Below are 15,823 nucleotides of genomic sequence, written 5' to 3'. Positions count from 1 at the left end.
GATTGCTCCTTTGACTTTCACAGTGACCCAGAAGTAGCCAATGCGGGCCACGTTACCCTCCCCAATTTACAGTTATAGCTCATCATGGCAAGATGCAGTTTTCTGGGACTGAGCAGGTCCTAGGTTTGGGGGTGAAGGAATCCATCCTGGGGAAGAACAGCTGTGCTGACTGAGAGTTCAGGAGCCTGGGTCCTGGCTGGGACTCTGACTGACAAGCAGGGCAAGATCCTCCATCTGTAAAGTCCAGGGTTGAACCAGCCAGTGGAGGGAAAGGCTACTGCCAGGCTCCAATGCGATTTGTGACCCATCTCTATATGAGCCCGTACTTGCCTGGGCAGGCTTTCTGAGATGATTCTTCCTGCCCTCCTTCATGATAGAGAGGGCGAGCATCCCTTCTCAGTCAGTGATACCCAAAGGGAGGATGGTTCCATGTTGCACAGTTAAGGGGTGACCTTAGGAGCAGGGGTAAAAATGTTGAGTTGGCTTTGGTAAACCGTATAGCTAGTTGGGGGCAGGGATCCAAGAGAGAAAGAGTGGGGCTAAAATATGCGGTGATAGAACAAACACATGCAGTGGGTGTTAATGAAAACATTCTTTCTTACAGCGTGATTATGAAAAGGATGGTCTCGCTGGAGCTTCCAGCCACATAACCACAAAATCAATGGCTGCTCCTCCAAGCTGCGGTCTGAGCCCACTGCTGGCCCTGGTGGTAACTGCCCTGTCCACCCTATTGTCTTTATCTTTGGCCGAAGCATCGTAGCTGCATTTACAGAACCACATGGACATGTGAAAAGACAAAAACCAAGTTATCTGTTTCCTGTCCTCTTGTATATCTGAAATTCCAGTTTTAGGAGCTCAGTGGAGACACTGCTAAAACAGTTTCATCCAACTGGAACTTTTTTCTTTCTTTGTTTCTTTCTTTTTTTTTTTTTCTAAGAAAGCTTCTTGTGGTCCTTAAGGCTTTTGTGGGATCCCCCGATTCAGTGCTACATTCCACACTCAGAAGGCTTTGGGGCATGCTGGATTGTGAAGAGATGGTTTGTTGTTGATGTTGTCGTTGTCCGCTGTAAAGCGGACTGGAGCTTTGGCTTTCAAGATCCTGATAAGGATGATGATTTTTAACAGTTTCACTCTAGTCTTGACTAGCTAGAGAAGGAGTCAGTATTCCTAAAGAATCTTCTATATCTCATGGAATAGGTTTGCTTTCCGATGGCATGACCATACCACGGCAGTGGTAAGTGGAAGCCAAACTTTTTTTGGCACAAAGTGAAGATTCTCATCATGACAATCTTGATAGACTTTGTGCAAACAAGCTTGTACCAGTGCTCTTTCTATATGTACTAGCGTTTTCCACGCTAATGTTTATGTACAGTAAACAGCTCTGCACTCTCTTACGAAAACAAAAAAAACACCTGCCACATTCAATGTAGTGTCTGTCTCCTAGTCAAAATAGAGAATGAAAGTGGGTGTGAGACTTCACAGGACCTTGAGCATTGAGACAGTCTCCAAAGCCTTACTTGAGTGAGAAGCCCTTACGCTAACAAGAGTCAAATATAGCTGAAGCATCATTCTAATAATCTTTACATGTATGAGGTTATATGTAGAAAAAAATTTTACTACTAAATGATTTCAACTATTGACTTTCTATATTTTGAAAATAATGATATTGTCTTCATTTTTTTTTTACCGGTGGTTTAATACAAAATACATGGAGCTTGTTTTCCTCTCATAAGTAGCATTAGCTTCGATGTTGACTTCTCAAAGACAGGTCTTCAACAGCAGTCTCTGAGGAGTCTCATGCTTTAGCAGAAAGCTCTGCATCATGTTACTGTGGACAGGCAGCAGGAAATAGAGCAGCCAAGCATTGTCTTTTATCATTTCTGGAAACACAAGTGTGTAGACCTATGGGAAAACTGGTGGCCACTCGTCAATGTTCTACAAACTCTACAAATGGCACCGTTGCCAGTTGACACGAACCAGGACCTTGGTTTTCACGTTATCTGACAATGGCAGCTTTGACTGGGACAGGAGACAGGACGTGCTGCTCTGTCTTCTGAAGCAGATCCGTGCCCAGGATACACAGCTCTTTCCCTGAGGATTGTCTTGACTTTCAGCTGTGATGGCTTGGCCGCTCCGTGGATCGGTTTGGTCTGAAGTCATCAGATATCTGCTCGCACTGTGTTCTGTGTCCTCCGTGATAGACTGTGACTGACTCTGTGAAAAAGAAAAAAAGTTTGGGGGATCAAGAGAGTCACTGTCACCATTAGGGCCATGGAGATAAGTTGGCCCAGAGACACAGAACAGGGACTCTGGATATAAGGCATCTGACTTGTTAACTGCACGTCTCTTCCATCATTCTCTTCCTTCAGTGAGTAGCCCCGAAAGTGCACTTCTGAAGTCTGGTTGAAATGGTGAGATTTGAAATCTACAAGGATCGAGTGCTAGTAGCCATGTTTCTTTGCAACTGAACAGAGGCGAGGAAATTCCACCCAATAGAGTGTCCGAAAAGTCGGCTTTCTTCCGACGTCAGTGGAGTGGATGAAGGAGGAAACCCGCAGTGCCCATTTCATCCTGATTCCCTTTGCCCACGGATGTTTGCCTTGTAAGAATTAATCCAGTTACTAGGGCGGGAAATCTGTTAAACCCAAGATGAAGGCATAGTCTTTTAGCTCTGTTGGTGTTTGAAGTACATTTATATCCAAATGTTAATAAACATAAATGTATAATACTAAGTACCGAGTTTTTTCACTTCAAAATGTTTCCAAGGGAAATTCATCAAACAAATTCGATTAGTGAAAGGTTTCATAAAGACTCATACTTTGAATAAACACATTAAATGTGTTGAAATACTTGGAATTCCAGTCATCTGTGAAAACATATCTCTTCAGAGCATATTTTGTTTTAATTAAGGTATCTGTGTATCTACATTGGACTAATTGCACAGAGGTCTGATTCTATGTAATCTACTGTAGAAAGCTATTGATTACTTCTGTAATAAACAGCATCTGTAATTAGTTTCAGATGACCAAAGAGGAAATGGAAGTTACCAGAGCTAACAAGGGTAGCCTTCAGTGAAGAATGCGTGGATGTGCAACACATAAATTAAATTGTAAACAGCCTCATCTTTCACCAACATAGATCGCATTTTTCTTCAGAGATAGAAGCACATGAGAGTTACCAAATCGTCAGCCTGAAAATAAATTACTGATAAACAGGGGGAAGGATGTTCCATGACAACTCATTAGAGAGATTCTTACAAACTCATGCCAGGACTTTCCTGGTGGTCCAGTGGTTAGGACTCTACATTTCCTTTGCATAGAGTGTGGGTTTGATCCCTGGTCGGGGGACTAAGATCCCACCTGCTTCTCAGTGTGGCCAAAACAAGAAAAGTCATGCCAAGCAAGTGTTTATGCCATTTGGGGTGATCTCAGTTTAACATGGTGACCCAGAAACCGATCATTTGCCCCAGTACTGGAGCAGGCCAAACCTTTTATCCTCTCTGGCTTCCTTTGGCAGCACTAAAAGCAAAAAGGGATTCACTACTTCCTGCCCTTCACTGCCCTGCATTGAAGGTGCCACCAAAATCCAAGGACTGTTTGCTGAGGTTTGGGCCTGTTGCAGAAAGCATCTCGCAGTTGATTTTGGCAAAACATAAAATAGTAACTTAAATGCATGGAGACCAATGGCCCCCAAATCAAGTCTAGCCATGTCCCACTCCTTTCAGAGAAGGGGGATTAAAAAAAAGCAAGATTGTGAAACCGATTAGAAGCACATAGAGTCCACTTGAGATGTTGAGTATCTTTGACCAAGAGGTGTTGGAGTAAGTGTTAGAGGTGTTGGAGCATTTAAAATAGAGCACATGAAGGAAGAAGGGCACAATAAAGAGAGGAAATTCAGAATGCCACCCGAATATTTATTTTTCCATATTTGATTTTTTCCAAGGCTCTAGTAGAAGAAGTGTAAGTTGAGAATGACAGAGATTATTTTTCATTAAGTATAGCAAACTGTATCCAAACTGTGATAGGAGTGTTGTTTCCATGTAGAAAAAAAGATTTTTTTTTAATAATTCTTAATCCTGTAGTAAGAAATGTTTTAGACGCTGTGTCTTCAAGCTCATCAAATACAGGCCACGGCTCCTCCAGAGCTGCTGTGGCCTTTGATCTGGTCTATATTAAGATTGTTCCTATCCTGCACATGCTCCAAGGATGGGTTGTCTCCAGCTGTATCCCCATCCCCCACCTGCCCTTTGTAGTCTAAATCAGACACTCCCAAACACTCCATCTGCTGAGCTGGGGAAGTGGAGGAGCGGAAGCATTTCTGAATCAGTGTTAAGTGCTTGGGAAAAAAGATGTAAGAGCAGTGGGAGTTTATATAATTAGCAAATTCTTTTCTTAGAATCCAGCTAACGTGTATTTCTGTTGTTATTATTTACAAAATAGTGGCCTCCAAGGAGCTGTCTTTTGGAAAATAAGTTTTCATTCATGTAGTCAGGCATGCACGACTTATTTAAGTCAATAAACTGCAGGGCCAGAAAATGCCTGTTTAAATGAACGCACCGTTTCTCATTCTCTTTCAAACTCTTCTTGATCTCTTGGATTCATACACCTCTGATCTTTGTTGCTCCTGCTCTTTGATTAAACAAATGAGACCATGTCAGACCCACCGTTTCAAGAACGACCCCAAAGCAATGACAACACACAAGAGTGAGTTATCAACGGCCTGAACGTGATGTTGGCCAAAGGGCCTGTCTGCCCTGAGCCTGGAGAGTTTGAAGAGATGGAGCAAAGATCAAGGTGCCGCTGCTATGGCTGAATGGAGCATGCCATCTGATCCCAATAGGAAACTTGTCCCAACCAAACAACAAGAGTTCCTTGAATTAGATACCAGTGCCTTCGCAGAAAGCAAGCCAGAGCTAATATCTCGAGGACAGAGGAAGAAACTCCTTTTTAGAAATTATGAAACAACAAAACAGCTGGGAATTTCATTAGACACCCTTACAAGCTATGTAAGCTCTCCTCCCTAAGATAAGCATCTCGTGTGTTTATCTGATACTTCTTGACTTTGACACAGCTTTTATTCTCAAGTGACCATTTGTTTGAAGTCTGTTGTCTAGGATTTTCAAGCCGACTATACGTCTAAACTTCATTCTCATTGCAGAGGCCTTAAATCTGTGCATTTGGCCACTGCCTCCATCCTCATTGCCCAAGGGTCATTAACTTGATACCAGCTGATTCCCTTTTCTTGCATATTGATTATTGATAACCCCAGTCCCCGCCCTTGTTACTTACTGCCCAAGTAATTAACAGAGTCCCTTCCTATCAGTTCTTCATTGTAATCATTCTAAATTTAGTCCTACCCAAATTAATTCCTGTTCAGTCAGATGCTGGTTCGACACATAACCCTGGCTTTTTGAAGCCGGAGAAGTCTCTCTGAGGAGCCAGGTGATTTGAAGATGATGCTAATCCCGGAGTGGAAAGTTCATCCAGCCAGCCCTCTCCCGAGCTCCCTCTTCTGAACTCTGGGATTGTCTCGTCAGCTGCATCCCTTTGTTGCTCCCAGAGCTCTTTGTCGAGCTTCTCCTCCCTCCCGGAGATAACCCGGCTTGTTCAGCGGGCTGCACCACCTGCACGTCTGATTGCTCTGAGACCCAGCCCGGATGGGTGGGGAAGGCACGCAAGCCCTGTTTCAATAAACTGCCTGCAGAGAACGCAGCCTGCTCACAGCCATGGCGCTCCCAGCCCCCTGAGGACTCCAGGCTCATTTGACCAGCACAGCTGCGACTTCGCGATCTGCTGCTGGCAGGTGCCCATTTCAGCATCTTGTCCCACTGCCACGGGGAGTTTATTTTTGCTCAAGGGCAGCTGCCAAACCCAGCACCAGCATCAATAGAAGGTTTTCTCCGATTTTTTTCTCTTCATCCCAGGCCCAGCTTTCTTACCCATCCCCATTTTTCGTTTTGCAGAAAATGCCAAAGGATTGGCCATAGACCATCACCTCCTTCTTTCTAACATTTTTTTCTGCTCACCTTACCAGCTTCCCTAGCAGAAACTATGACCCATAGTAGGAAGTTAAACACTGCTGGGTAAACGAAAAACTTCAGGATGTCAAAGGATTTCCTCTGTAATACAGTAATCAAGACTGGACCATTTAACATCCTCTTGCAGCCATGGAGATACTGCAAGGTATCCTCCTGAAGCTATTGAGGGTGATCTGGGAGAAAGGGTGAAAAAAAACATTACAGTCAAAGTGACTCTCAATCTGTCTGCTGCATTTTCTGCTGAGAGATGAAAACCTAGCATTTGTCCCCAGGAAAAGCTGAGCGTGATGGGCCAGCGTCACCGGAAAGGAAGGACAGGACTCCACATGGGGTGGACTTCGTGGGAAATTAGCCAGTGAGTCTGCTGATGTTTTAACCTTGCCTCAAGTGCAGGATGCTGGCAAGAAAGATGGACCATTCCACCAGTCTTGACCAACCCCAGGGATGCAGCCTCTGCCAGCATCCTGAGAAGCGAACTCAGGTGCTGAACAATTCAGCTTGTGTGTGGAATATCTACTGTGCTTGGATGAACCACCATTTGGAGCCAAAGCTAAGTGGAGAATACAAGGCCCTCTGACAGCCGCTTAAGGGAACAACCATCATTTCCAGATTGGCATAATCTTTCACTCTGATATCTCTTGGAGAATCTGAGTTGTCTTTGTAGATAGTCCATAAAGCTGTTTTTCAGACTCAGTCTGTAAGAGGTAAGTCTCAGTCCACATGTCTACAACCCACCCATCACGAAGAAGGCAGATATATCCACCCTCAGCCTGTACCCAAAAGGCCACATGGAAAATCCAATGGAGTCACCCCTCTGAGCATCCAGGGATTGTGAGCACGGAGCATGGCCAGATCCACAGGCCAGTGGAAGTCCCAGCTGCCAGGCATCAACCATGGTGCTTGTGGGAATGGGAGACCCCAGAGCTGTCCGCCAAACACAAATCTTAGAAGTAGCGAAGAGCAGAATGAGAAATCAGAACACCCAGTGGATGCCCTGGGTGTAAGGCTGTTAGAAGTCAGTAAAAGCCTGCACCTGTCACCAGGCTGGCAGGATGTCTGCATGGGTCCAGGTGAAGGTACTCTGGGCTCTCTGGGCCCAGCGGCACTTAAAGCGCCATCTATAAAGCTCCCATTCTATTTCTGTGTCACAAGTGCTGCAGGGCTGGGTGATCCAGCTTTATCTTCCTGGTGTGCAAAGCGTGCTTGGTCTAGAATTTGGTTTTGTATTTTTTAGCTTTAGCTGAAGGCATTTCTGAAATGTGGGGGGAGAAAAAGAATGGAAACGATAGAACCAAATCACAGATTGCCTGCCTGATTTGGTTGTGGTCTTCTGGTAATCAGACATTCCTGATGTGTTTTTCTGGATTCAGAAAGAGCTGATTGTCCTCAGAGGGTTGAAGGAGTGGTTTCAGAAACCTGAAATCCAGGGCCTTAGAGTTCTCCTAATTATCTCTCTTTTCTCTTTTTCTGCTTTCTCTCCCCCAAGGGAGGTGGGCAAACACTTTTTAAACCGGAGTTTGCTTTAAAGAGTTTTCTCATCCTCTGTGCATTTCCCCTTGATATTGAAATTATTTTCTCTTGTTTAATCCAGCTCCTGCTGAGAAGCCCTGTGAGCTGTAGGAAGTGGGGCTGTTTTGCTGTGTCTTTTGGATGGTGTTGCATTTTTACTCTTAACCGGAGGGTACATCTCAGTTATGTTAGTTCTATTTCACGCAAGTTAACAGAAGGATTCTGGGTTTTAGGATCATTTTAGAATTCTGTCCTGGGAGAGGGGTTCAGATACCCAGCCTCATCAGAGCTGGGGTGAGGGGTAGAGTGAGCCCTGTGGAAGCCCCCGGTTAGAAGAGGGTATGGATGAGCAGCTTTCCTTCTGGTCTCCTTTTCACATTGTGTGTTTCCTGAGTTTTTCACATGTAGAAGATAATGTGTTTATTTCATCATCTCATGTATGTGCTTCCTGAGGAGCCTGGATGTTCTCCTGGGGTCCTTCCCACGCAGCTTCCTCACACATTTGGCGCCTTGCTTTATCACCACCACCCACGCAAGACCATCTCCATGCAGAAGTACACCTTTGTTCTTTGGACTTTTGGAAGTAGCTTTGTGATATTTGAATTTTCTGTTAGCATATTGCTCAAGCATTACAGAATGTACGTATGGAGTCCCTTCAACCATCTCCCCTGCCCCAGAATATCCTAATAAACGTTGTTTTCTTTTTTCTTTTTTTTTAAAGTGATTATCCTTGTGCCTTTTTCTTTTATTGTAATTCATTGGAAAGTGATACTGAAATCTCCCAACACTAGAAGTCCCCAGTGTCCTGACATCAAGGGGTTTCTGGTCCTGTACATTGTAAATTGTTTAGCAGCATCCCTGGTCTCTCCCCACAGATGCCAGAGGCAGCCTCTCCCCTCCGCCAAAGACACTGCAAGTTCCTGGGAGGGGGCGGCAGCAAATGTCCAACATCACCACTTGTTGAAGCCACAGTTTTAGACCCAACCTAATAGCTCCTTTGTGCTATATTGTGAGGAACCTGGTTCTAATGTGAGGCCACGGCTGATACTTATCTCGTGTCTTCAATGTGCAGTTTTTTATTAAGAGGATAAGGTTGGTGGGTTCTCTGGTTACTATCACACATGTATTAAATTATTTGTGAAAAGAAAGTGAAGTTGCTCAGTTGTGTCCGACTCTTTGCGACCCCATGGACTGTAGCCAACCAGGCTCCTCCATCCATGGTATTTTCCAGGCAAGAGTACTGGAGTGGGTTGCCATTTCCTTTTCCAGGGCATCTTCCTGACTCTGGGATTGAACCTGGGTCTCCCACATTGCAAGCAGACACTTTACCATCTGAGCCAGCAGGGAAACTTGGTAAATTATTTGTATTCAGTTACAAATTGTAAATATTTTGATAAAAACTAAAGACAGAATTTCAGCAAACTCCAGGAGATAGTGGAGGACAGAAGAGCCTGGAGCGCTACAGTCGAAAAGAGTTGAACATGACTTAGCACTCAACAGCAACTGAGACAGAGTAGACCATTTTTGGCATGTGGGATTTTAGTTCACGGATCAGGGATCAAATCCAGACCCCCTTCAGTGGAGGCACAGAGTCTTAACCACAGGCCCACCAGGGAAGTTCCCCAGGGCCATTTTCTTATTTCCAGCTTCTAACTCAGTGCTGGGGCAAGGAGGAATCACTTTATACCACATAAGGCTGAATTTTTATCATGATCATGGTTGCTCAAAATATGACTTCCTCACTTCCCTGGGAAAGTTATTTCTGGTACCAGATTACCACCTGGCTTGTTTAAGATAAATTATTAAAAGCCAAATCACAGCAGTTAATATCACCATTGTTATTTGCTTCAGTCTAAAAGCTACAGCCCACTCAACACCAAGAAGACCTTGCTGTTTGTTAGGACAGAGAAGGCTGCATTTTGCTTGAGATTCTGTAGAATATATTTTTATTCTTTGTGAATTTTCATTCAATTGCGTTTTCCTACTCCCTTTCTGAGCTGCTTTCAAATGATCAAGTTTAGGGTAATTTCTGCCAGACTCAATAGTTTGGATTCAAAGTTTGTGAGCCTTTGGAGCTGAGCCTGATATTTTAAAGATACAGGAAAACCCTAGACCCCAACATCTCATCAGGCTTGGGGCAGCCTGATCAAAACCCCAAGCTCAGTCTGAGACCAGCAGCAGCAGGCTGGCCCCCCAGGAAGGACAGAACTCTGCCATCCCCTGAATCACCAAACAGAAAAGGGGAGGGAGACCTCAGGCTTCCTCCAGCAGTTTTTAGTATTCTAATCATCTCCTGAATACAACCAAATCCCCAGCATGCAGGTGATAGAAATTTTAGGAGCTGGAACAAGCAATGACTAATAAAACCCTGAGAGAAATACCAAGAAAGTGAATAAAAGCGGTGACAGAAACAAGATACAAGACTGCTTGTGTTTGGTGAAATAAATAAAGCATAAACGAAAACACAATGATGTGAAAGATACGAGAGGGGTATCCGTAAAAGTCACATAAACTGGCGGTGCTGCTGCCCTGATGGGTTTTATCCTTGAGAAGGTTTCTCCCTTCCCGGCTAGTAGACAAAGACTTCACTGTGTTTCAAAGATAAAGTGAGCGCCTGGCCTGAAAAAACCTTGGGTGGGTAAATTAAAAGGGGCGATCTTTTTCTAGGAAACCGTTTGCCGATACATATCATAATTTAAAATCCACATCCTCTTTGAGCCCACAGTTCCACTGCAGGGAGTTTACCCTGCATTCTTACACGGACTGCCAAGATACATGCAAAAGGATTTTCATGGCAGAATAATTTGCAGTAGCAAAGCACTTGAAACAATATGATGTCTATCAACAGTGAACTGGTAAAAGAACTCATAGTGCATTTGGATAAGGGGATATTAGGGCACCTGATGCAAAGAGCCAACTCATTGGAAAAGACTCTGATGCTGGGAAAGATTGAGGGCAGGAGGAGAAGGAGACAACAGAAGATGAGATGGTTGGATGGTATCACCAACTCGATCCACATGAGTTTGAACAAACTCCGGGAGATAGGGACAGGGAAGCCTGGTGTGCTGCTGCTGTTCAAGGGGTCGCAAAGAGTCGGACATGACTGAGTGAACAACAAGGCAACTATTTTTTAAATTAGATGTACATCCACTGAAAAGGAAAGTGGTCTATGGTATATGTTAAATAAAAAGCAAAGGTACAGAACAATGAAAACACAGTCCTATTTGTATACATTTAAAAACATGATAGATGATTATAGATAAGACATGATAGATAGAAGATGTAAATAGGTGGATAGATAAATAGATGATGAATAGATGGATGGATGGATAGATGTTACCTAGGTTCAGCATTTTTACCATGTCTGGATATTATTTTTACCAATAGTGTTAAAGAAGAAAAGAATAAAGTAAACTGAGATGTGCAGTGGCTGGAAACCAGCTCAGGGTTTGGCCCCCACCCTTCAGAAGAAAGAGGCGGGTGCAGCCTTGCCTCAGCCCACACTCAGGACTGGAGTTTTTCTACTGTGTCCAGCAAAGCCCCACAGAGCCCAAGAGGGAGTGCGCATCCACGCTGCAGAACCTCTTTAGAGATGAATTGCCACAGTCTGGGGAAGAAGCACCTCAGAGGTGCTGTGTATACTGTGTGCATAAGAGGATTTTTTAAATAATTCCTCACTGTGGCTGGTGACATGGGATGAAGTCCTCTCTGTGCAGGCAGGGCCCATCCAGCCAAGGGGAGGCTGGGTCGGCTCTTCTGGTGACAAGAGTGTCAAGGGTTTGCCCACCCTGCACTGTGGATAGTGCCCTCAGAATACTCAGGACAGTAATGGCCTGGAAATAACAGCTGGTGGGACTGGATGCTCACCACATGCCCCCCGGACCAGGATGGATGGGCTCTGTGCATGGGACCTCATTCAGTCCTCACAGTAACTCCTAAATAGAATTAATCTCATATTGCTGCAAAAGCCACTGAGGCTCAGAGAGGGTGAATGACTGATGCAAAGTCACACAGCCAAGGGAAAGCTGGACAGGAATTCAGATTTTCGAAGGCTGTGCCCATTCAAACTCTTCTCTGCCCTCCAGCCTGTTGGGGAAAAGTCTCCTGGATTCTGAGTAGGAAAGCTCACAGACCCGCCCACATCCTCACTTCATTTCCCTCCACCCACCCTGGAGGCCATGTTATGAGAGCGGCCCAAGCTGGCGTATTGCAGCATGCATTCGTCTTCAAAAGATAATTATGTTACCTCCCTCGCCTTAAGGAAAAGAACAGCAGATTAAAAAAGAAATGTGACAAGCCATCTGAGCGCCAGGACCGCTCCCCCAAGAGTCTCACTTCCATCTCGGTCCCTCACTCTAGACATAAAACCAATTAAAGTCGCTGCAACATATAGTTAACACCAAGTGACAAAAGCCTGCCTAACTGCTTTCAAGATCTCATTTACCCACAGACTGTGCCCAGAAAAACATGGCTGGCCTGTTACTGTGAAATTTTGGACGTACTTGACCCAGTACCAACTTGGAGGGGCACCCAGTCACCATCCTCAGAACACCCCCCCCCCCCGCAACTCCCCCAGCTGTCACTGTGAGGGTGGCTGGCTCAGGAAAACTGTTCATCCCTCATACATTAAAGTTGACCTCTCCCACTTCTGCCCCATGACTGGAAGATGTGCGGGGAGAGAAAGCCTGTGGCTTTAGCAGCTGCCTTTATCTTATCTCAGGCCTAGGGTATCTGCTTTCAAAGTGGACAGACCAAGAGTAGTGGTGGAAAGTGGGTCTTATTCCTTGATTTGCCAGGATTCCATTCCTACTCCAGGACAGGATCTTCAGAAAATGTTACCCAAATTGAGAAGAAAATGGACAACAGACAGAAAGGAAAGGTGATTTCTGTAACGCATGAGCCTCATCTAGGTTTGCTTCCCTTGAAGTCAATTGAGAATGAATCCCCAGGCCTCTCCCACTAATCGTGGGAACCAGGATCGGAATAGGAAAGAAGCGACTGCGCTCTGATGCGAAGCTCCTTGGTTTTCATTCTTCCAGAACATTTCTGTCCCTGGGGGACCCTTAGGGTATTCAGATAATATCTCCTTTACCTGCAAGTGCTTTACAGCTTGCCAAGCTCCTTCCGTTCTCCCACTGCCAGGTGGGGAGTTGTTGAGCGCCTCCATGTTATGGATGTGAAAACAGAAGCCCAGAAAGGTCTTTATCCTGCAAGTAGTAGAGAAGCCTCCCACCCCACCCCCGCCAGTTGTCACTCAGCCCCGCCTCCCCCAACGTGACCTTCTCCTTAGCTTCCCTTCTCCTTTGCTGGCATTTTCCCACTCACTGGGGAACTGCAAACTGTTTTGACTATCAGCTTTTGCCAAGCACATCTAGAGTGTGTGTTTTTTTTTTTAAATTCCACTGAGTTTTTCAAGGCAATTTTTAAAGGGTATTAAGTGTTCTTCTGTAATCTGTGCTGTGTGCTTAGTCACCCAGTCATGTCCGATTCTTTGCAACCCCATGGACTGTAGCCTGCCAGGCTCTTCTATCCATGGAATTACCCAGGCAATAATACTAGAATGGGTTGCCATGCCCTCCTCCAGGGGATCTTCCCAACACAGGGATCGAACCCAGGTCTTCTGCATAGCAGACAGATTCTTTACTGTCTGAGCCACCAGGAAAGCCTAAGAACACTGGAGTGGGTGGCCTATCCTTTCTCCATGGGATCTACCCAACCCAGGAATCAAACCGGGATCTCCTGCATTGCAGGCGGGTTCTTTACCAGCTGAGCTACCAGGGAAGCCCTCTTCTGTAATCCAGAACCTTCGTGCCCAAGCCTCGGCCATGGTGGACCAACAGATGAAGCAGAGGCAGGGGAGGGTGGCCTCTGTTCCAGGGATGGTGGCAACCTCAATAAAATGTCTCAAGGTTGCACACCAAGAGCAAGGTTGCACACCCCGTGGTAGGTGGTGACGAGGGCAGTGCCAGTGCTCCCACTGGTGGACCCTGTTACCTCTAGGTGCTGATGAGCTGGCCTTGCCTCGCCCGGCAGGGAGCCCCCATGCCTAGCTCAGAACTCAGTGCTTGCACAAAACCACAAAGCCCAGGGATGAGCTAGAAACTCCAGATCTGTCTCTGGCCCCAGCTCCCAGCCCCTCCCATTTCTAGTCTGGTCCCTGCTTGCTCCTTGCCTTTTCCTATCTTCAGTAGAAGATGTGTGTTTCCTTGTGCCCTTCATTTATTGAGCACTAATACTGACCCTGTTTTTGGATCTTTCCAGCAGCCCTGAAACGAGAGCTGCTGTCCCAGTTATGCCAATGAAGAAATCGCCTCAGGGGCTAGGTAACTTGGCTGGGAGACCCCAGCATTCAAACCCTAGCAGCTCAACTTGAGGGTCTGCCTGATACCAACTGGGTGTTTATCCTGCAACTGCTTGGCTCCGGAAGCAGCTTCCTGCAAAATCACATCATTTGTCAAAGCCACAGAGGGATTAGATCTTTAAGGAAACCTGAGGTTTTAAATTGGTAATCCTCTTGTGATGTGAAAAAAAACCAATGTATGTGTTTGGATTTTTTTTTTTCTTAATTTGGGATTTACTGACAGTGAAACAGAACTGTCCTTTAGGCAATGAACAAGCCTGTCATACAGAGTGAAATCAGAAAGAGAAAACCAAATATATGTTAACGCATGTACGTGGAATCTAGAAAAATGGTACAGATGAATCCATTTGCAGGCAGGAATAGAACTGCAGATGTAGGGAATGGATGTATGGACACGGTGGGGTTTGGGCTGAATTGGTAGACTGTGATTGACATAAACATCTATACCATGTGTAAGACAGATAGCTAGTAGGAACCTACTGTCCAGCACAGGAAGTTCAGTTAGGGGCTCTGTGATGACCCAGAGGGGTGGACTGGGGGCTGAGGGGAAGGCCCAGGAGGGGATATATGTACACATACTGCGGATTCACTTCGTTGTACAGCAGAAAATAACACAACATTGTAAAGCAACTATACCCCATTTTTAAAAAACAAGGCAATGAATGAAATGGTGACCTCTTCATGAGGTCTGACTCCAAACTTTGCCTGTGTATCTACACAAGCAGCTCCCCTGCCCACAAAGGCTCAGTCTCTGTTCCTCTGTTCTGTCTTGCTGCCCTGCCCTCTTTGGCAATTTCATCCTTTTCCCTGGCTTGGCTTCAGTTGCCACCTGGAGTGAGGACCCAGGACGGCTTTCCCTATGCCCTCCCCACCCCCGCAGTTTCCAGTATTTCCCACCTCCCTGGGAAGAACGAACCTTCCTCGAACCAGCCTGCCGACAGGGGAGGTTCTCCTCCCTCCAACTCTCGCAACCCACGGGCTTTTTTGACTTCTGTCAGCCCTACTCGGTACCAGGCATCCTTCCCACAGGGGATGGGTTGGAGGATCTCTTTTGTGCCTGCTCAGTCCGGTCCAACTCTTTGCAGCCCTGTGGACTGTATGCACCAGGCTCCTCTGTCTAGGAGATTCTCCAGGCAATAATACTGGAGTGGGTTGCCATTTCCTTCTCTAAGGGATCTTACTGACCCGAGGATCGAACCCAAGTCTCTTACATCTCCTACAGGCAGGTTCTTTACCACTAGTGCCACCTGGGTGGCTCAGGTTGGAGGATATGAGAAGACAAACCTTTCCTCCCATTGGCCCTTACACAGGCAAGGGAAGAGCATTTATGATGGTAAACAAATAAAATGTGAGCTGGCCAGTTCTCTGATCTCCTCATCTGAGAAATAAGGATGATAATGCCAGGGAGATGCTGAGGATTATGTGAGCTTATTCAGGCAAGGTATTTACAATATGGGCATGCAGTGAAGCACCAAGTACATGGGAAGTGCTTACTGGGTTTGTATGCTCAGTCACTTCAGTCATCTCCAACTCTTTGTGACCCTATGGACAGCAGCCCGCCAGGCTCCTCTGTCCATGGGATTCTCCAGGCAAGATTTCTGGAGTGGGTTGCCATGCCCTCCTCCAGGAGATCTTCCTGACCCAGGGATCAGACTCGTGTCTCTTATGTCTCCTACACTGGCTGGTGAGTTCTTTACCAGCACCACCTGGGAAGCCCATCCTCAGATGTAAAGTCTAAACATTAAGAAGGCACCAGAAGTGAGTGGGGAACAAGTGCTCCAGGCAGGTGAATGGCGGTGTCAAGGCCAAGAGGTGGGAATGAATGTGGTCAGTCCAGGGAGGCTGGAGGCTGGCATGGAGGGACTGAGGAGAGAGATGGGGAAGCTGGAGATGGGTAGGGATCCTGTGCACTAGGA

The 15,823-nt window shown here is 45.9% G+C and overlaps 1 protein-coding gene across 2 annotated transcripts in view; it reads left to right on the top strand.

Annotated features, from left to right (window-relative positions):
- The window catches only part of GFRA1 (GDNF family receptor alpha 1), a 236,763-nt gene extending 228,492 nt beyond the window's left edge, over positions 1-8,271 (top strand). For both annotated transcript variants that reach the window (XM_040255146.1, XM_040255145.1), the window contains one exon: positions 605-8,271. In XM_040255146.1, the coding sequence (XP_040111080.1) occupies positions 605-760 (156 nt within the window). In that variant the 3' untranslated portion in view covers positions 761-8,271. The remainder of the gene's footprint in view (positions 1-604) is intronic.
- The last annotated feature ends 7,552 nt before the right edge of the window (positions 8,272-15,823 follow it).

This window comes from Oryx dammah, unplaced genomic scaffold (assembly GCF_014754425.2).
Source record: "Oryx dammah isolate SB20612 unplaced genomic scaffold, SCBI_Odam_1.1 HiC_scaffold_14, whole genome shotgun sequence".
NCBI lineage: Eukaryota > Metazoa > Chordata > Mammalia > Artiodactyla > Bovidae > Oryx > Oryx dammah.
This window is presented reverse-complemented; position numbering and strand designations above follow the sequence as displayed.